Genomic DNA, 21,420 nt, shown 5'->3' with positions numbered 1-21,420 from the left:
AACATACAACGTCGACAAACCGTGTGTCCATGAAATGCATGCCCGTGAAAAGTTGTCCACGAAGCGTATTTCCACAAAACGCATTTCAAAGAAATGATAGAGATCCTAAGAAAGATCTGATTCTTACTGAAGATCGCTTCAGAGTTAGTGCATGTCATCTCGTCAAAAATGCTATCTATAGAAAAAGAAAAAGGTAAGAATGCAGGGCATCAATCGTCCCATGAAAGCTAGTTGTTTGGCAGGGAAAGAGCGGAAAACTTTCTCCAGGCAAAGAAAACCTCAAACGAACAAGTCGCAAGAAAGTAGAAGAAACCTCCCCCTCTCCGCAGAGAGTGGTGTGGTCATTATACCAAAAACAACAAAAGTGCTTCGACAGCAAGCGTGACCCTGTGGCGTCACGGTTTACAAAGTTCGGAATCGGCAGAGCACGCACATAGGTAGCCCGTAAATCCACGATTTGTAAAATAGTGCGCGCCGCCTATCGCGCAACGCCAGAAACTTCAACATTTTGGGTGCGAGGCTGGAATGTGGTTGGAATACAACTAGGCTTTGCGATGCATGGTTTGGCTTGATACATGTGGGGCGTAAAGCTTGTGCACGCAGTCTGTTCTCACCGTTGCCTCAAGACCCAGATTGAATAGTGTGAAAAATTGCCCAGGAGCGTACAAAATCGACGTACCCGTGACGAAATTCGCGCTACAGATCCCGCTGTGCTCGTTCGGCTGCCATGGTGAGCCGTCCGTGTTCCTTCTCCTTACGGCAGCTATCCAAGCCTCTCTCTTCGCAGGGTGCAGAATGGCCGACGGAAATCTAAAGAAACTTGGCGTTCTCTTTACCGTAAAAGTAATTCGCGCAACCGTTCGCAACACATTGCGCCGGCATGGCGACAAACAAAGCGACTCGCGAGTTCTCTTCGTCCTCGCTTCCGCACCTCTGTCGTAGCCTAAGAATAGCCGGCACGCCCATTTGTTTTCCAACCAAACAGGGGGCGCTAGCAACACGCTCTGCTGGTGCATGCTCATGTGCTTTTTTGCAAATCGTGGATTGCCAGTTTCTTTTTGTATGCTTAGACTTCTAGCCAAGAGAGTCTGGTAGTTCATATTCGTCTGGTTACGACGCCAGGGCACTAGCAATGCCAGCGACTGCCGTGCAAAACCTCCGTAGCTGCCCCAAACAAAAAAAACATTAAAAAAAATAAGTTTTCTTTTAATATACGGTATATATTTGGGGGTGTTTGCAGGCTGCGATCTTTGTCGAACAACACGTTAGTCGATCCGATCAGATCCTGAACTCTGACTTAGCGGCGCATCTGTTTGCTGGCTGACACGAAACACCGTGAGACTTGAGGCGGTCGCATACGCTCGGTGACATCACAGAAAGAACTTTGTTTTCCTACCACTGCTTCTCCTCCTCTCTTTCCGAACTCTTTTTTTTTTTATGATTTTTTTTATGCGGCGTTCGGAGAGTTAAGGGGCCACACGGGAAAGTTTCCGATTCTGTGTGGGGCGGGGAAGAATGTGGTCGGCGTGATTTCCGCTGATTTTGCTAGTCTAAATGTAATCGTAACCTCCGATGGTTAGCAGGAACATCGACATGGTTCCACATTTTGCGGATGTGGTTTGGATACAGATACAGAGTATGTGGATGTGGATCAGATATTGTTACAATAATGTAAAAAGTTTGCAGATGCGGTTTGGATGCGAATACGAAGTCTGCAGATGCGGATTGAATGCGGATACTGAAACTGTTATCCGCGCAGGGCTCTATCACGAATCTAGGAAAATGAAAGGCACCAGTGAATTACATGCTGGAAAATGTGATCTTGTCCTGCCAGGAACCGCCAGTATAGAATTCTTTATCGAGCTACGACACACAAACCGAGAATCACATTTCAGCATTATGTTGGTCGCTCATGTGGCAATCTGCTGGCTACCCACAAAAAAAAAAAAAAAAAAAATTCTGGTGCTTTGTGTTGTGTTTCAGGAGCAGCACGCATTGTTAGGGATGCAAACCACCACAAATAACAATGTCAAAATTGGCTTGTCAGCACTGCAGCATGTATGTATATTGTTATGTACAGGTCGACTTTTTTTTTTTTAGAAATGGGTTTCTCAATTTTAAATAACTTAAAAATAAGTATCTACATTTTTTTTTATAAACAAAGATTTTTTGTTTTTTGGTAGAGTTTGCGGGGTTGATTTATATTTCGAGTCGACCTGTGCGCAGCAATCTACAGTAGCTTGTTTTAGGGTGCTGAACTGCGAGTCGTCAGTGGGCTGACCCTCTGCTGTTGTGGCGAACGTGCAGCACTGCACCCGCTGTCCTGCGAGGCGTACCAGATGAAGAAGAAGCCGAATGAGCAGAGGAAGGCGATGATGATCGACGTGGACGGCAGCGGCCCCCTCACCCCAATACCGGTGGAATGCGTCTTCTTACGTGAGTGTGGCACACAATCGTTTCACTTTGCTCAAGCGGCTGTGCTCCTACTTGTTTTTTTTTTTTCTGTGTCTGGTACGATTGGTTGGTTTTTCTTCAGCAGGGTTTATTTGTGGCCAACTAGCTGGTCAGAGTTACCCATTCACACATGACAAATAGATGTGTGTGTGTATTAGTAGGAGCATCACCACTCCCGCAAACTGATAACATAAAAGTAATCACGAGCCATGAGCCATTCCACTCTGTAAAGGTGGATGACCAGTGAAGTTGTTAAGCTCTTGACACAGACCCGCCCCGAGGAGCCGAAGGAAACTAAACACACAATGGGACCGTGGAGAGTAGACACGCACGACGGGACCACCATCCCGGGAGAGCGGAACGAAAGGAAACTAAGCACGCAAACGCTTGGAACGACGACAAAGAGAGGGTGGTACGAGCATAAACATGGCCGTCGCGGGTCGCACAGCGGCAAATCTTTGAGAAACCTTTATTATTTACCTGAGGGTCTACTGGTCTTGAAAATGGTGCCTACTGATAACTAGTCTTGTGACTAGTGACTATTGCTCAATTACTCGAGCATCAAGAAGAATGCTGGGAATGGTGTTCCACGTGCCACACATGCTGGCGTCTGCAGTAGTAACTGTTCTAAAGCGAAAGCCGAAAACAAATGGCATATTGCATGCACATTCGTCAACACTTTATTTTGGTTATTTACTTTGAATCTTTTATACAAGGAAGGTGTGCATGTATGGCACCAGCATCTGCAGTAGTACAGCGTAGACCGCATATAATGTATGTCGCGGGAGTCGCGAAAATCTGCACTATAAGCGGTACCGCGTTATAACCAAAACATCAATTTTTCAGGCCAAAATACATACCATGAGACAGCTTACCTTTGTAAAACAATTTAATGTTAGACGAAGAGGAGTCTTTATTTCACCAGACTAGTACACTTCTCTTTTAAGTGTGTCAATTTTGAAAGAAATGAGTGACTTTTGCCTGGCACAGCCTTTTAACAGCGTCGCTGGTTGCTGACGGACGTTGCCATGGGCGTACCAACCGGGGGGGCAAGGGGGGCACTTGCCCCCCCAGTTCTCAGAGTGGGGGGGCAAGGCATGCGTTTTGCCCCCCCTGAAACGGCCGCCACTGGGCAGAGCAGACACAGGCCGGCGGCGCCCAAGGAATACCAAGGGCACTGCCCCCCGACCCGCGCGGGCATATTTTTAACGCGCAGGCGATACAAACCCTAGCAACGGTGCTCACGCACGCCGGATTGGCTGGTTCGTAAAGCCTTGCTCCACGAACAAGGCTACACGGTAAACTTACGGAATCCATCCGCGAGACATGGGCCGGACGGGCCGTCCAGACCAGGACGTAGGCCCTTACACAAAATAAAGTTTTGCTTGCTTGCTTGGAGATAGGCGCTGCCGCCGTCAAATAGGCAGCGGATGCAATGCGAGTTTCCGAAGAGGTAGCGTAACTTAGTGGTGAGATGTCTGCCTCATACGTGTCAGACCCGGGTTCTATTTATGGTGTGGGCCGGCTTACTTCTTTTTATTTTTTTTCTCGAACATTTTGTTTTGTCGAGGCATTTGGCGATATTTACATTTCTTTTTTACTATTAACACTAAAAAAACGAATGTTGTTGACGAAACATCGCTAAACTAAATCGTATCGACTCTATTTACGGAAGTGCATGGGGGGGCAGCGGGGCTTGGGTTGCCGACCGGACGCCGCAAAGCGGCGTGTACGGGGGGTGGGGGGCTAGGTGGGTTAATAGATTTGTAATTAGCAGCCGCACACCGTCACCGCGAAGCGGCGTGAACGCAGGCGCGGGGGTGGGTTAACGCGCTTCAAGTGATACACGAGCAGCCCATCCGGCGTGAGCGTCGTTGTTAGGGGTTCTATCGCCTGCACCGTAAAAGGAGCAGTGTGTGCACCTCCTGTAGTGGGCAAGAATTCCTACATTGGAGAGAAGCGGGGACAAGCCCTTTTTTTCAAATGCGTCAAGTCTCCTTGAGCTTCGGAATACAAAGAAACGCCACTATTCGGAGCTAATCCCACAGTTACTCGACCTCTCTTGCGTCGTGTCTGTTCGCTCCCCGCGCCTCGTAGCAGTGTTGTTACAGTGGGGGGGCTCGTTAAAGTTTTGGGGTTTTTTGGACTATCTAAATCACTTTCTTCCTTCCCATCCCCCCCTTTTCTACTCCGCATGCTTCCCCCTCTGCAAATATCAGCTGACCTTCCGACCTCTGTTCTCTGTTGATAGGCAAAACAACCACTAAAATTAGAAAGTAATTTGTAATTTGAGTGGAAGTCACTCGGAAAAGTAGTTAAAGTAAACTACTGATTACTAGAATAGAAATGTAATTAAAAGTTACTAAACTACCCAGAAAAGTAGTTAAACTACAGTAACTTGAATAAAGTAGTTGAACTACGTACAAGTCTGGCCTGGCAAGCGCTCTGCGTAAGTGTTTTCACTGATCTGCCTAGCCCCGCACACCATCACATGGGCCAAGAAAGGTGTAGTTTTACTGCAGAGGAGAAATCAGCAGGGTCCAAGATGGTGACAATGGAGGATGGGGGGACTGTTCCAGTGGCTGATGGCTTGAGAAAGGAATGACCAATTGAAAGCGTTCGTAGAGCCAGAAGTGTGTTTGATGGTGCAGACGTTGTTGAGGCGAGAAGATGTTCGGTCGAGGGGTAATAACAAAGTGGTTTTGAGGTCGGGAATGTGGTAGTAGATTTTGTGAATAAGGCACAGCTGAGAGACTTTCCTGCGAAGCTGCAAAGAGGACATGGTTAGTTCAGTTTTTAGCGCCGAGACACTGAAAGAAAAGTCATAAGTGGATGAAATGAAGCGAGCAGCTCTGTTCTGAACCGCCTCTACAGCGTATTGATGAGGTACAGTCGATGGGTATTCCAGATGGTTGAAGCATATTCTATTTTTGGTCTGACGTACGTGTTAAAGGTTAGCTTAGGGACAAAGGGTGGAGCGATTTTTTAAGTTACGTCTGCTTAGTCCAAGAGTTCCAGATGAATTGGCGGTAATGACTTCAATGTGGTTATTCCAGGGAAGGTTAGATGTTAGTCTTACACCAAGGTATTTATACACAGTAGCGGTCTCAATTAGATCGGAGTCCAAGAAGTAATTAAATGACAGAGTGTTTTTTTTCTTGGTGAAGTGGATTAGTTTGCGTTTATACTTGTTTGGTGACATAATCCACTCTTTGCACCAATTGTTAATTTTATCTAGATCTTCCTGAAGCTGGTTATTATTTTGCACACAAGTTACTTTGTTATGGATGACGCAGTCGTCGGCGAAAAAGCGTTTTTTTGAAGAAATCCCAATGGGAATGTCATTAATAAATATTAAAAAGAGTAAGGGCCTAAGTACGAACCCCAGGGGAACACCAGGAGATACATTTATTAAGGAAGATTCATGATCATCATGGACGTGACCTGTACACGGGAAAAAAGAAAGTCACGAATCCATGCAAACGGTTATTGGTCGAGGCAAAAAGATGATAGCTTCAGTTTGGACGTGACATTCAAGGTTAGTGTGCAAGTCATGGATGAAGTCGCAGAGTTGCGTTTCGCAGGAAAGTACCTTTTGAAAACCGTGCTGCTGTTTAAAGAAAAGAAGTGGGATGATAGGTGCCTCATGATATTGGAGCAGAGGATATGCTCAAGTAGTTTGCAAGAAATTGAAGTCAATGAATTAGGGCGATAATTAGATGCGGAAGAGCGGCTGCCCTGTTTAAAGACTGGGAATTACCCTTCCCACCTTTTGGTCAGATGGAAGGCAGCTTTGAGATGAGGACTAAATGAAGATGAGTTTCAAATACTCACTAGAAATAACACGGGTGTTTCTTTTAAATTTTAGGGTTGATGTTATCGGTTCCAGCGGACGAAGTAAGTTTTAGTTTATCAATCAATGTTTTAATACCAGCGGAGTTAACGTTAATAGGATGCATGCGCTCGTAAAGCTCTTCAGGGAGAGTGGGGACGAAGTCCAAGTACTCGTTAGTAAACACTGATGAAAAGTATTCGTTAAACACAGAACTATCATGCTCGACGTTGCACATCCGACATTCCTAACTCTCCCCATCTTCCTAAACGTCCGTGTGTGTCCTAACACCAGAAACCGGAATTTTAAAGGTTAAAAACGGCACGTTGATGCGAATATGGAACGCGCACTTTCATGCAAAGCTGACGTCAAGTGACTCAAATCGAAAAACATGCACATTTACAGTATTGTTATCTCTTCTGGTGAAGGCTAAACAACCGTTGCATCCGTTTTCGCGCACGAAACGGTGACTCCCAGAGAAAGTAAGAACGCAGTGATTGTCTTTATTTTAACAATGTAAACACACTTGCAGGCGTGCGCTGATGAAGCCTCAAAATCAAAACTCTCGTAGTGTGATTCGTGACTGCTCCGGCTACTACCCAGCCTCGTTGTCACGCCACTTTCTGCAAGCAAACACAAAAATTGCCAGTAAACACACAAAAGCGACATCGATACAATTATCTTGTAGAATATCACCTTTTTTAATCATAACTGTTTCAATAGGCACTACAAGTTGTATTTATTTTAAGAAGAAGAAGCAAAATTTTTTTCGTGAGAAAAAAACAAAATATTAATGTTAAGTCTGGTAACGTTGTAATTTTGCCGAATCATTGCCACATCTTTAGAAAAGTTCGACAAAAGTTGCGCCGAATTTTCGATTAAGGGGGGGGGGGGGGGGGGAAGAGGGTCGGGTTTGCCCCCTCACTCAAAAACAAGTTGGTACGCCACTGGACGTTGCAAGCGTTCAGGATTGCTAACCCTAATCACTTTTCTCCGGTGATGAAGACGCGTGAAAATTCGCATCCTTTATACGGTACGCGCCAGTAATTCCGTCAACTTTAGCACAGGCGTGAAATGCTCCAAATAAGAAATCCGGGCGATGTTCGAAAACACAAATGCTTAGAAAGCACCACTGTAGTCGAAGTAAACAAACATGACGACAGGGGCGTTTCTGCCGTCTTGAGAGTGCCGCCACGACATCGCCGCACGAGTAGGTGGATCTTCCCTTCTAGTACGTGCTGGGTTATCGTAGCGGCACACAACGAAAATTCACAGTCAAGGATAGCGCTTTTACGCGGAACGATCGCAACCGACGCCATGTTTGCGGATAGAAGCCGGCCCGCGACCGGTGTGCAACGCGTGCGAACACTTCTCCTGGACCTGCGATTGGTCTGTCGTTGCGGTTGTTTCCAACGCCAACGCAGCGGAGGGACGCACACACGTGAACGACTTGTGCGTGCGTCCCTCCGTCGGTATGGCAACTGAAGCCTCTCTCTTCACTTCTCCCCCCTCCTTGGATCCACGACTTCGAGCAACCTCCTTGCCCCGCGAGTGCCGCTTGCGGCTAGCCAGGCTAGCGCCGTTATCTAGCGTCGCACAGGGAAGCGTGCTGGCTGCGCCGGTTCCAGAAACCGCACTATAACCGGTATTTCCCTTCACGCGCCTGCATTTTAAGCGGTATGTAATTACATGGAGTTCTATGGGAGGCAAACCGGTGTTTTAAAAAAGCCGCGTTATACCCGGTCTTGCACTATAAGCAGTTACGTTGTAAGTGGTCTATAGTGTAACTGTTTTAAAGCAAAAACCTAAAACAAATGTCCTCTTGCACGTGCGTTCGTCAACACTTTACAATAGAAGTTCGTTGATACGTTTTTCAGGGGACCGCAGGAAAAAAATGTATCATCTGGTTAAACATAACAACCGATAACGCACTTAGAGGGACTCTACATGAGATAGAAAGCAGCTCTTATGCAATGGTTTATTTTATGTGTACTTACAGAACTGTTGAGGACTCAGACATGTTCACAAAAGCTCGTACAGTCAAATCCCGCTACAAAGAAATTGACGGTGCGCGAGAAAAAATTTGTTGTAGCAAAAATTTTGTTGTCATGAAATTTACAGAAGAATGGCATACCTGGACTGATAGAGTACAGAAATCTTTACTTCCAAAGTGTATCGAGCGTCGCCTGCTTCCTTTTTCTTGTTAGGAGCTTTGTGACGCGGTTTTCACATTTGACGAGTAGGTTCATGGCGAGGTCGTCATCATGCGCAGCCACCTGGCTTTTGAGAACGTCGAACGCATCCAGTGCACGCGCCATGGAAGGCGGAGGCTGCAGGTGCGGCACGTCGTCTTCATCTGACTGCGCCTCGTCGCGGACACTTCGTATAATGTCTTCGTCACTCACTTCTTCATGAGCGATAACGTCCATGTCAGCGTCGATGCAATCTTCCAGCGCGACACCGGACGGCGCAGTTCCGGCATCCTGAAGCGCAGCCCAAGAAGTAACGGCCTCTCCCGGCAGACGCACTGTTTCGTTATCCTCAGCGGAGTCGGCGTCCGGGTGTCCGAGCTTGAAGCCCGCGTGCGTGAAACGGTTGGCGATGACTGAACAAGAGCTTTTTTGATTGCCTCGGAGGAATTGCAAACTTTTCGGCGATGACAGCTTTCTTCTGTCCACTTGGCAACTCCGGCCAGGATGCAAGCTTTATCTTGTAAGAATAAAAACTTTTGCGTTTTGCTTGGCGGTGCCATTGTGCCATTTGGAAGAAGCCCGCATACCATCGTTGTCGTCGTACCGTACTGATAAAATGGCAACCGACAAAAAAGGAGAAAAAAAACAACAAGAAGACTGAGCTTTGGCTTTGGATAGTCTGCAACAGAGCGATATCAAGCCAAGAGCTAGAGCAACATTCGGTGCAACAGCGTAGGAAGGCCAGCCTCGTCGCCGTCACCATCAAATAATGGTGGCCTGCACGCCCGGTAACGTTGACGCCCGGTAACGTTGATGTTCGGTCAACGTTGTGCTCGGTTACCGGTTATTAGTGGCAGTTTCTGGTGGTTCAACACGCGATTTAAACTTTATAGTAGACATATTTTATGTTCTAAAATACACCAGTGCTCAAAAGTTTGTTTTCCGTACGTAAAATTAAACTTTCGAACTTCGAATTGCTCTGTGAAATTTCGTTCAAGCGGAACAGCACAAGAAACAGTGGTCGCTGTAGTGAAAATTCTTATGCATTGACTCCTATGGACCGTTGACGGGGAACCGAAGAATATTAGTTGAACCAGAAAATTCGTTGAAGCGGCATTCATTGAAGCGGGGTTTGACTGTAATATCTGACTGCCGTTTCGAGCTTTCGCCTCAATCTCCTTTCGTTTGGCAACGATGCTGTTCAAGGTTGATGGCGTGAGTCCGAGGTCTCTTGCAATGTCAGATCTCGTCCGGCTGGGATTGCGATCCACCGTCTGAAGTATATCAATTTTCCCTTTAAAAGAGAGTGCCTTTCTTTTTCGCGATGCCGTTACTGTTGTTAATGGGTGCAAAGCGCACATACTTCGAAATGCCACGGTTCACGCAATCGAGCAGAGCAGAAATTATAAGCGCAGTGTGCATGCGGGTGCACCTTGTGCCAGAGAAAGAGAAGGACGGACGAAAGAGAGAGCAAGAGAGAAGGAGCATTTGACGCCTCGCCAGTCTCGCTCCCCGTCCGAGCAGTGCTCCAAGGTCACACCCGGGGAAGATGGAAAGCTGTGGCAGAGCTCAGTAAAGCCCAGCGAGGAGACAGAGACGGAAAGGAGTAAAGGGAAGACGGGCGTCTGCGTGACTATGTGTGTTGTGCGACCCGCATTGCATGGTTATGCTTTGCTCCGCTAGCTTCTCTTTGAAGCAAGCGTGGGAGCTTGGCGTACGGCACGCCGAGGCGTTGCGATGCCGACACTTTTGGACGTACCAACCGGGAGAGCAATTGTAACAAGCAGGAAACTAATACATGTATCTATGGAAGTAAGACGGGACTGGCGTTTTTGAATGTAACAGCCGGGAAAACGTATCAGCCGAGAACATACGGTATCAATGAGGTTCTACTGTATTTTGGTTATTTACTTTGCGCACATGCGGTGGTGGGAGCGTAAAGGTTTTAGTCGCTGCACACGAAAAATTTTTATGCAGCAGTTTTTGGGGTGTACAGAGTCAGTAAATCTTGTTAATTACAAGATAGATACTACCATTTAAAAAAAAATATATAGAAAACAAAAAGTTATATTTTAAAAATATTGACACAAACTTTTTTATTTTTATTTATAGAATTTTTTTAGGTATTGTTGATTCAAATAGATATTCAATCTCTGTAGTTCATGGGGAACCAACCTATATATTTAGGCTACGCTATCTTTATAGTTACGTCGTAGAAAAAATTATGTGCACATGATGGTTTTTTTTTTATGTATGCCATGCAGCACAGATATTGAACTAGAGCAGCTATCAGAAAATGGATTGCATGAATGAAAAGAGGAGCCCAATTTCAACTAACTGTTTCAAACTTTGGCCTCCTAATCTCAATATTAAAAAGAAAAGTATGCCTGAGGAGCATCCTTTCTTAACACAGAATGTGTTTCATGAGCTGTCCTCTATCAGAAAATGTCCATGACCGAGCGTCAGGAATGAATGTCAAGAGCGATCGTCATAAACGACGACACGCTGGAAGTGTATCACGGCGTTAGGGTTATACAGAAAGCTGACAAAGGTCCGTGTAAAATCAACATAAGAAAGGCATCCCAGCAGGGCATCAAATTTGATGAAAAATCTTGCTCAAACGACGCACTGAGTATGGTCTGTGCAGGACACATTTGGGGCTCCCTGGCCTTTGTCAGCCTGATCAGGTTCGTTCGTATAATTTTTACAGCGATAGCTGTTATGAGTACAGTAGGGCGTAGGATGTTTGTCGTCGACGCTGCCAAATCCTCAGAAAAGGTTTCCTGCTGCCCGTGGAAATCGAACCTGGGTCCGTGTGCGAAGTGGAGGCATTACCACAGAGCTACGACACAGCGTTAACAACCCTCTTTATACTTGTGAGTTTATACTGCACGCGCTCTCTAGAAGATAAAAAAATAGCCGAAAACAAAATGCTGTCGCAGCACTGTCAAGGTCAAGAGCTTGTGCAGGGAGACGCGCCTTCACGCACTCCGAAACACACAAAAAGAAAAAAAAAGAAACGTTGGGAACAGATTGGTCAGATGCCCATTTCGTTTCGAATGCTTTTTTTCACCCACCCCACGGTGCGTGAACACGACGCCAATGTCCAGCGGCTTCGCCGTGGTGTGTATCAGCTATTGCTGTGGCTGTGATGCAAATAAACGCAAAACTTGCTCAATTTTTTTTTTTTTTGTACATTTGGAGAAGCACATTTAGTTCAGAATTTAGTGTTTGAACCACAAAGCGCTCGTTCAGGCGCATTCCTTTTCCTCACGCCTGAGATTTCCGCGTTGATGTTGTGCGACTGTCGTGCAGCAAACAACGTGACTGAGACGCTGGTGCACCACAAGAACGAGCTGACGACGGACGTGAAGGGGTTCCGGGAGCCAGGCAGCTTCATCCAGGACATAGTGTACGACGCGCCGCTGGAGCAGATGGTGCAGCTGGTAAACCGGTCCACCCACTGCCGCCAGAGCCTCACCTACGAGTGCTTCAACGCCCGCCTCTTCGACACCAGCGGTGGGTCCTTTACTCCTGGAACCGCGTTTTCAAAGAAGAAAGAGGAAAACTCGCAGCTCTCGGGGAAGCTTGGGTTTCCACATCTTTTCCTGCTACATGGGGAAACGGTAGCAGCCGTATTCACCAGTCATGACTAACTAGCGCTGTTTTAAAATTAGTATCGCGTCTAAGTAGTCGCGAACTGAGCGAAAAAATCAGCGATTAAGGATCGACTAGTTCTGCGGTATTCACGAGTGAGAAGCGAGCAAGTGACTATCTAATCAGAACTAACAAACGGAAGTGACATAAAAAGCTAGGTCCTGCATACGCATACTTAAATGTCACTGCGTAAATAGGTATTTTATCGTATAAAATCTAATACTGTCGAGATCGGTTATAACGAAGTCGGTTATAAGGAAATAGCGGCTACAACGAAGTGATCACGATTTCCCATTCCCTTTTGCACTTTGTTAACTGAAGTCGGTTATAACGAAATAGCGGATATAGCAAAGTGATTTCCGATTCCCGTGAGCTTCGTTATAACCAGTCTCGACAGTACCATATTTACTCGCATGTGAATGCATTCGCATAATGAACGCAATCTCACAACAGGCACCAAAGTTTTGACTTTTTTTTCCCCTCGCGTAATCAATGCACCTCCAATTTTCGACTCCGCGAGTCCCGAATGGCATCCAATTCAGCTAGCCACCAAGCCAATTTTCTTTTGCCGCCAAGCGGTCAGGCCAAGTCATGCCAAGCCAAGCCGCTCTCGTAATGGCCACACATGCGTAGTTGTGGTAGTTGCGGAAGTGTTCAACCGTGAGACTGAGCGGCACGCACACTTGACGAAGCTTGGGTCGAGGAATTGCCCAGCCAAGGACATTTTTCGCTTCTCGGATGCATTGATGTCCACAAACACGCCATTGTCTGTGGTCCGCTTTCGGACAGAGAAATCGTGAAAGTCGTTGGGCTTACTTTTGCATACTCTGGGGGGCAAATGGGTTTGTTTAATCTGTAACAGAAGGGTGCTGCGAGGCGCGTGCTGAGGTGCACGCTGCATGGTAGGTTAAGAGTGTCTGGTAACAGCCGTGTCCATGAACGAAACTTGATCTGTGGAAGCGGACCTTGGCGGTCGGCAGATGGGCTTCGTACGAGTTCTTATACGCGTAGTCGCGGTATATACCTTGGCACGCCGCCGGATACTAGGACTATATATAACCTAAGAATGGTCGCGGAAAGCTTTCCGTGCTGAATGAGCTTCATAGGGCGCTTTTCCTTCCTCAAAAGGCACCCTGAAAGCGCCTTATGAAGGTTTGCAACTTATACACTCCGTGCGACGCGACTGGCGCGCCGTTGCGCGGCCGTTACCGAAGGTAGGCAGTGAGAACTCCAAAGAAAACGAAACCGAAACCATGCCACGTACGTACGTTGGTACGCATTGAATCAGAACGGTGCGGTTGCGCTGGGTTCACAGCACGAAGTGCTGCCAGTGGTGCGTCGTCAAGTACTTCAATAGTTATGCGTCGTATCTCGTACGGACAAAGTTTCACAGTTTTTCGCCTCTCCGATGTTTTGTGGGACATCAACAACGATGGACCGAGGGGCGGATTTAGAGGGGGGGTTCGGGTGCCCTCACCCCCTTCTTGATTTCTGCATGCATAAAATTTAGGGCGTGAAATGAGGGAGAGGGGGAGGGGGTTCCTAAACATATGGTACGCTGACCCAACACCTCACACCCCCCCCCCTCAGGAAATTCCTGCATCCGCCCCTGGATGGACCCGTACCATACTACACGAAAAATTAAGTTTTCCGATCATATCTGCCACTGTGTCGGCACGACTGACATATTATACACTGCCGCTTTGCACTCTGCGTTTGTTTTCGTACCAGTGACGCCTACATGTGTTAGCGCCGATGGGACGAACTGAAATGCCATCCCACACTCGGGGGTATGCAGGGCCAATTTCGTTGAAGGAATGCCCTCCAAAGAAGTTTCGTCCTCGTCGTACGTGTCGATGATATTTCCGGACAAGTAGGGCACGCAATCTGTACTTCAGGTAGAAAGATCCAAACGGTAAAAAAATAAAGTGACAAGTATTAATCTAAGGAAAACTACAATGAAACTGAGAATCACTGGAGAATCGACGATTGAGTATGGATGTCTATGTAATTTTCTTTCTTTTTTGATCAGCCTCCTTTTAAATGTGGAAGCGCTGACACCCCGAGCTCTGTAGACAACAATTTCTTTTCTCGGCTTTACAGCCACCTATAGCAAAGTTGTTCGAACTGGAAGTACCGTCCACTGGTCCCTTCCGACCTGTAAAGTGTGCACCTCCCATGATGAGGGGTTTTGACCGTCAGTCTTGACAGCCTTTGACGGTCAAAACTGGTTCCCATTTAGTTACGCCGCCCAAACTAAATTTCCACTTGGTTTCGCTATGCAGCCTCTTTTTGGTATAATAAGTGTAGTGTGAAGTTACGGTCATGTTAAAGTACCTGTGTGCCGAAAATCAGCATCTCGAGCAACAGGTTATTACATAACAGCTGACCACAAAAGCCTTTGACGGCCAAACCGTGTGTTGGCCTAATTTTGTTTTTTAGGCTTTAGAACCACCTTTCAATTGGGAGTGCAGTCCATTAGTACCTTCCTACCTGTAAAGTCTCCATCTCCCACGACAAGTGGTATTCTCTTGATAGCTCTTTCATTGTCAAAACCGGTTACCATTGAGTTAACGCCGCCCAAACCAAATTTCCACCTTGTTTCCTTACGCCACCTCTTTTTGGTATAATAAGTGCTGTATCATGTTGTTGTCAAGTCCAAGCACCTGTGTGCCCAAACCTGCACTTCGCACAGCCCAGTTATACCACAACATTTCGGGTCCAATATTTGGTATGCCGTAAAGCTTTATTTCCTTATTCGTTTGAAACATAACTTTCATACCTGCTGTCTTAATGAAACTTGGCACACTTCGTGCACAAACTTAGTGAACATCTCACTTGCCTACAAATATCATCGTTCTAGCAGTTCCGTTTACAGCGACGAGTGAAACAAATTTCCCACTCAGAGCAATTATGGTGGTGGCCGTCTTGCTTTTCGGAAAATTGCTCCAACCCCCTTTTCGGCCGTAACTAGAGAAATTACCCCTAATAACGACTCTAACTCAATATATAAGAAGTGGAGAACAACTAGATGCCCTTCCTAGGTCTGCCCCAGCACTTATACAACGTCACCCTCAACGTATCGGCTCAAAATGCAAAAGTTTCGTCCGTGCGCGCTTCCGCCGCCACAGCTTCGCATGCGAAAAGGCGCCACAGGCTGCTGAACGCGCCTCACTGTCGAACGCCAGCTCCTCGGCTAGCGGCGCTGCGCGCGTTTTTCAAAGCGCCCCCTATAATTCCCGCACGGAGTGTATAGAGCATGGTTACTGTGGCACGCCCCCGACCAGCCGTAGGTGCGCCGCGGTCGGTGGAGATGTGCCACACTACCTTGCCATGTCATATTGGCTCCTAATATGACATTTGTACAAGTGTGTAAATGCAAAATTTTACCCTGCTTAATAAATGCCCCCAATGTCAATTTTTTGGGGAAAAAAATGTGTTCATAATGCGAGCAAATGCAGTATTTAAATGTTTATCAAGAAAAAAAAAAGTTACAAGGAGAGACTAATTGTCCAAGACAAAGTTTCAGAAAGAAAAATAAAGAAAAAAAAAATGCAAGGGAGAAACACGGAGGTTGCATTGCCAGCAACATAAACAAATATGGAAGCGCCTGTAAATCTGTTTTTTCTAGTCGTCAGCGCTCTGCTGAGATTGCTTTAGCAGTATCTCTGGCCATTGAACATGGCTATTTACACAATATTTTTTGCTCCAATTCTTTCAAGATGTGTCGCCCAGCGTGCTTCGTTAGCGCTGGCGGTCAGCGGTGATACGAGTCGGCCATGGCGCTGAGCCGCTAGTCACCCGCTAAACACCGGCTAAACTAACCCTGTCCCATGACTAAGATTTGTTAGTCGACTTCTTAGTCGCGTAGGGCGACGAGGTCCTAAACACGACCAGTGAATACCAAGCGCTCGCTTAGCAGCGACTATATCTCACCATGGGATCATTTTAGTCGGTGACGTCTCTAATCGGTGGTTAAACAGGCACTACTAATGCCTGGTGAATACAGGTGTTAGAAATTTCTACCATTAAGGAGTGTTAGGATTTACCGCAACATACCGGGCGTCTGCCCATTCCATGATAAGCGCCCTCTCCTCAATTTTGTAACTTTCGTGTAATACACCCAGAACATATCTTTTCATATTGTTGACCTAAGAAGCACCCATCCCCCAGTTTTATGTGTGATTATCTTCAAATCTTGAATGGGCGCATGCTCGAAATTTTAGGCTAGTGTTTTATTTTATTCTTTTATTACTAAGAAAAAACAAGTTAAATGAACCCGTTAGGGAATGTCGGTATTCTAGTTTGTCCTGTCACTAAGGGGAAATGAAAAAGCACCGTGTTAAAGGTGTACTGAATTGAAGGTTGAAATATATCTCTCATATTCAGAAATAAGTTAAACACGGTCAGCTCTATCTGCTAATGAAAATTGCATGCTTGTATTTCAAACGGATGGCTATATTTTTCGTTCTAAATGTTTGATTCTGGTGAGCGTTTTAAAATCAGCCACCAAAAAGCACGATGCATCTCAAGATATCCGTGGCGCCCGCGACTTGCCCGCGATGTCATTGGCCTCTCTAGTGCCAAGCGTGCCGTAGTTATGAGCGTTGACACTTGGTGGCGTTGACGCATTACTGCTTCGGTAAGTGAGTGCCCAGGGGCTATGACATTTCACCGGGAGATTGCGGAGCCGGCGGAGTCACGGTACATCGTCTGCCCCGCGACTTGGCCGGTATGGCTACGTCAGTTTTGGCCACGAGCTCGCTGCTCCTCAAATGGGATGACATCGCCAGGAAGCGGCAAATGTACCTCCGTTATCTCCGACTAAGTGATATGCTGGTAGATTTCCTAGCTCACATTGTCTAAGGTTAAGGCAGGACCATGTGTGACATCGGTAGAACGAAGCAATTGCTGCTTATCTGATTTACCAGCGACTGATCCCAACGACCAGACTTGGCGAGGGCGCCAGCCTCACGGATAAATAAATATCACTTTGAAGGTACCATACCAGTAGGCATCCCTCATTTATTCAAGCGAGTAGGGAAGGAGGCAGAGTCCAGTGAGGTAGCACGGCTGTTTCGTCACTCGAGTATTTCACGCGGGGTATCGCATGGATAGTGGTGTGACTACGGCATTATCATTTCACTGCAAAGAAACGCTCGCACCACAACGATTTTGCGACATTTCCACTAAACAAATGAAGGGAAGGCATCGGTGTAGAGGAAGCTTGCGCTGGTCTCGGCGGAACACGATTTTCCAAGCAAAGGCACTGAGCACAGAGAACACGACTGTACAGTACTACAAAAAAACACTCGCATCGCCACGATTTTGCATTGCGGCTTGTCTCAATGGTGAACAGTAAATGAATAAAGAGACACAATGGAGGCGTTCGTTCCGCCGCAGCTTGCGGCAAAACGGACGGCAGCCGCATCTATTTCTGGCGCCGTGCCACTGCCAGGGTCGTGGCAGGAAACTTTGCGACGTCGCTGTGACGTCATTCGGAGGAAATCGAAGGGCCACTTTCGAGGACGCATGAATGTGCGAGTCAGAGACGCATCACTGGCATAGTAGTGGCACTCCCACGAAGAGGGACGTCATTTGTCCGTCCTTCCGTTTTGAGGGCAACCATGAACTCCCCTTTGCCGTCGCAGTTCAAGACACGGGGCCGGACACGTTCTCGCCGTACGGCTGGTGGGTGAGCCGCAGCAATCAGAAGATGGACTACTGGGGCGGGTCGGTGCCCGGCTCGCGCAAGTGCAAGTGCGGCCTGTACGGCACCTGCAAGGACCCCCAGCGCTACTGCAACTGTGACGCCGGGCTGGAGGAGTGGACCATGGATGGGGGCGAGCTCACGGACCGGGACTACTTGCCCGTGCGCCAGCTGCGCTTCGGGGACACCGGCTCGGCCTCTCTCCTGGAGGACCGCAAGCGCGGCCGTTACACCCTCGGGCCGCTCGACTGCCAGGGGGACGGTGAGTGCCGCAGCTTACAAACGGGTTTTGCGTCTTTTTGGTAATTACGGAATAATTCCTAAAATTAACCCCTGAGCTCATCTTCTCGGAGTCGGGGAATACTGAAAACCCCCGAATGGAAGCCGTCTTTGTAGGAGAAAAACCTGGTCTTCGAGGGAAGAAATCTTACAGCGGGGCTGTTAAGGGCTAGGTTCCCCAGGATCGTGTCCAGTATCAAATAAGTGTCAACACAAAACTTTGGACAGCTACAGCCATCTATGAGCGACTGTGGCAACCAGCAGTCGGCTTGCTGGCCTTGCTCATAGATGGCAACAACCTTTCCAGCCTTTCCACTCTGGTTTTCACCAGAGTGGAAAGGCTGAATTTCTCTGGGCGTCGTCCTCGAGGTTGTCCTAGAAGTCGTCCTTGAGGTCATCCTAGACGTCACCCTTGAGGTCATCCTAGACGTCACCCTTGAGGTCGTCCTAGACGCCGTCTTTGAGGTTGTCCAGGTGTCGTCCTTGAGGTCGTCTTAGAAATCGCCTTAGAGGTTGTCCTAAACATCCTCCTTGAGGTCGTCTGACCATGGTACAACTTTGCTGGTCTTTCTTCTTCACCAGAGTGGAAAGGCTGAAAGTTTTTTAAGTGCAACTTTACTTTGCATTGACTTGGAGCAAAGCTTCCACCGAACTGTCCACAGGGCTGCCACTTCCTTTGCGCATCGCATCTCGCTCTCTTCTCTCGTCGGTGCCGGAACATAATCCAAATACAGTGGAAGCTCAATCCTGTATCCTCGGTTCATGCGACATCCCGCATTTTACGACGAATTTGCCCGGTCCCGACGAACTCCCCGTAGAAATAATGTCTTAAAAGTTTAGTTCGCATGACATGCGATGCTACGCATCCCGCGTCGTACAATGTTCCAGCGGGAGACGCGCGACGAATTCGGCGGCTGCATGAGGAGGGGGGGCGGCGGTGCAACAATGGGGAAGAGTTCTGCACACCATTCCGGAGGGTCCAAAAACACACCGGCGGCACCCCAAGACAGCCGCAGTGCCGGGAGGGAGCAGGAGACGGCGCTGTCCCTTCTGCTCCCCGGGTTGTGAAATGTCCCAGTATTTTCGCGTTGCGTCCTTGCTCTGCTCATCCCGTTTTTCTCTTGTTTCTCGTTTATGCTTGCTGTCCTGTGCATGCCACTTTCTCCAACCTCCGCTCGTTTTTTTTTGTGCAAGCGTGATGCCGATCACTGTATCCGTAATTATAGTTTTTGCGGATGATGCAACTCGGATTATACTGTAAACTTTCGTTAATACAACCTCCACGGGACCTTGAAATTTGGTCGAATTATCCGAATTGTCGAAATAAAAAAAAGGACAGAAAAGTGGTTAACATCAAACTTCCTTTTATTGTCCCAAGTACTCACGGGTGGTCTGCCACCGTCTGCGCTTAAAACCCGTGTCCAAAAGCATGCTCCGGAGAGCAACGTAACTAAACATCATCTCCTCAAGAAATCGCACTACAAAAAAAAGAATAAGTTTTACGAGTTAGCTTTGGCACATCCAGATTGTTAACAACAAAAAAAAAAAGAAAAAAAGAAAAGAGAACCCACACTTTCCGACGCACAAGATGGACCGCACACGATGCTACAGAAATGCGCTTTGAGAGCACGCGCTGTCCCCGCGCCCGACCCCACGCAATGTTCTCCGCGCTACTCCACGCTAGATTGGTTGCGCTGGCTCATGTCATTCGCTGCGGTCCATCTGAACGGTGTAGAGGAGCAGGCGCATATTTGCACACGTCCGGCTTTGCAGCAAAGGGCCCCTGTTTCGCCGTACGTTCGTGGTTTTTCTGCCATGGCGTTGTGCAATGTGAGCCCGCGAGATTCGCTCGGGACGAATTATCCGATGTGGAGTCTTCCTGAGTTCAAACTATCGGACTTTTCCTCCCGTAGAAATGTCTGAGCGCTTGCCGGGACTTTTGAAAATGATTGAATTAAACAAACAGTTGAATTAACCGGGGTCGAACTAACGAAAGTTTACTGTACGACGATTTTGTGCAGTCCCACAAATGTCGTGTAATTGGGGTTTCACGGTAGTAGTATTTAGGTCACATACAATCTTTGGCGTTTGGGGAATCTCATGTCTGTGCCCCCTGTCGTTCGAGGTCAGCCCCAATAAAGGCTTTTTTTCTACAGCGGAGCTGCTAAGGGCTACTTCCCCAAGATCGTGTCCGTGTATGTCGACACAAACCAACCTGGACAGCTACCGCCATCTATAAGCGACGGCGGCAAGCACACAACCAGTAATGGTTTCCACCGTTGCTCGTAGATGGCGCCAACCTTTCCAGCTATCATAGAAGAATGGACAGTTGAGCGCGTTGGTGGAAATTCAGCGTAGGAAACAGCACGAAAAACAGACGACGACGAAGAAGAAACACACAGTGTATCGAGTACAGCTCCGCTGGGCTTCTTCATGAGAGTGGAAAGTCTAAACGTTTTTTTTGTCTAACCTCAAAAATGTACATAAAAAATTGGGGAAACAGTGAATCCTAAAAATACATCCCCTGATTCAAAGAAAAATAAACTTTAAAAACGTGGAACCCTTCTAACAAAGGTCCGAGATGAGCGTAGAACTTAACTACCGCACTCTTTTTGTCGCGGCAACTCTGATTGCCGCTTGTGACTCGCAGGGTCGAAGCAACATTGTCCGTTGCAAAAATCCCGGCAAGTGTGGGTGTCATCCTTCGTATGTCTGGATGAGAGAAAAAAGCTTTGCAGATGCTAAGGCATGGACCGTGAAAAGACACCGACGCATGCCTTGGCATTAACTGATCTTTGCAATAGAACTGAGGGAAGCTACAATACTTCTACATTTCTGCAGACTTCGAAGTGGAGCTCGCTTATCGCGTCAGCTCTAATGTACCATGCCATAAGGGCTATGAGAATCCTAGAACCCTTATTTTCGCTCCTCCCCCGCAGCGCTGTTCGAGGACGTGGTGACCTTCCGGTACACGGACGCCACGATCGAGGTGCCCCACCTGAACCTGCGCCAGTCATGGGACATCTACTTCCACTTCAAGACCACCGCCGAGAACGGGGTGCTCTTCCACAACAAGGGCCCCACGGACTACATCAAGCTCGTGCTAATCGGTAGGTGTCCTCCGCTCGTGCCCTCTCCTTCGGCGTCCTCGTGACGTTGTATTTTGATGGCGGGTACTCTTCCGTTTGTTTATGGTTGTATGTGCGACCTCGTGGGGCTTCTTGGTGCACGTATGGCAGAAACCCTCTGAGGATCGAGTTCGGTCGTGGCAGAGCCAGTTGCCACATTCTAGAGAT

General features: G+C 47.5%; 1 protein-coding gene across 1 annotated transcript in view; it reads left to right on the top strand.

Moving 5' to 3' along the window:
* Positions 1-21,420, top strand: part of LOC8050603 (neurexin-4) — a 101,857-nt gene that overhangs the window by 38,837 nt on the left and 41,600 nt on the right. Inside the window, exons 13-16 of the mRNA XM_029980663.3 lie at positions 2,308-2,436; positions 11,794-11,997; positions 17,787-18,107; positions 21,064-21,234. Coding sequence (XP_029836523.2) covers positions 2,308-2,436; positions 11,794-11,997; positions 17,787-18,107; positions 21,064-21,234 — 825 coding nt within the window. The remainder of the gene's footprint in view (positions 1-2,307; positions 2,437-11,793; positions 11,998-17,786; positions 18,108-21,063; positions 21,235-21,420) is intronic.

The sequence above is a fragment of the Ixodes scapularis genome, unplaced genomic scaffold, assembly GCF_016920785.2.
Source record: "Ixodes scapularis isolate PalLabHiFi unplaced genomic scaffold, ASM1692078v2 PGA_scaffold0__279_contigs__length_252992795, whole genome shotgun sequence".
Classification (NCBI taxonomy): Eukaryota; Metazoa; Arthropoda; class Arachnida; order Ixodida; family Ixodidae; genus Ixodes; species Ixodes scapularis.
Note: the sequence above shows the minus strand (reverse complement) of the source record. Positions and strands in the feature narration are given on the sequence as shown.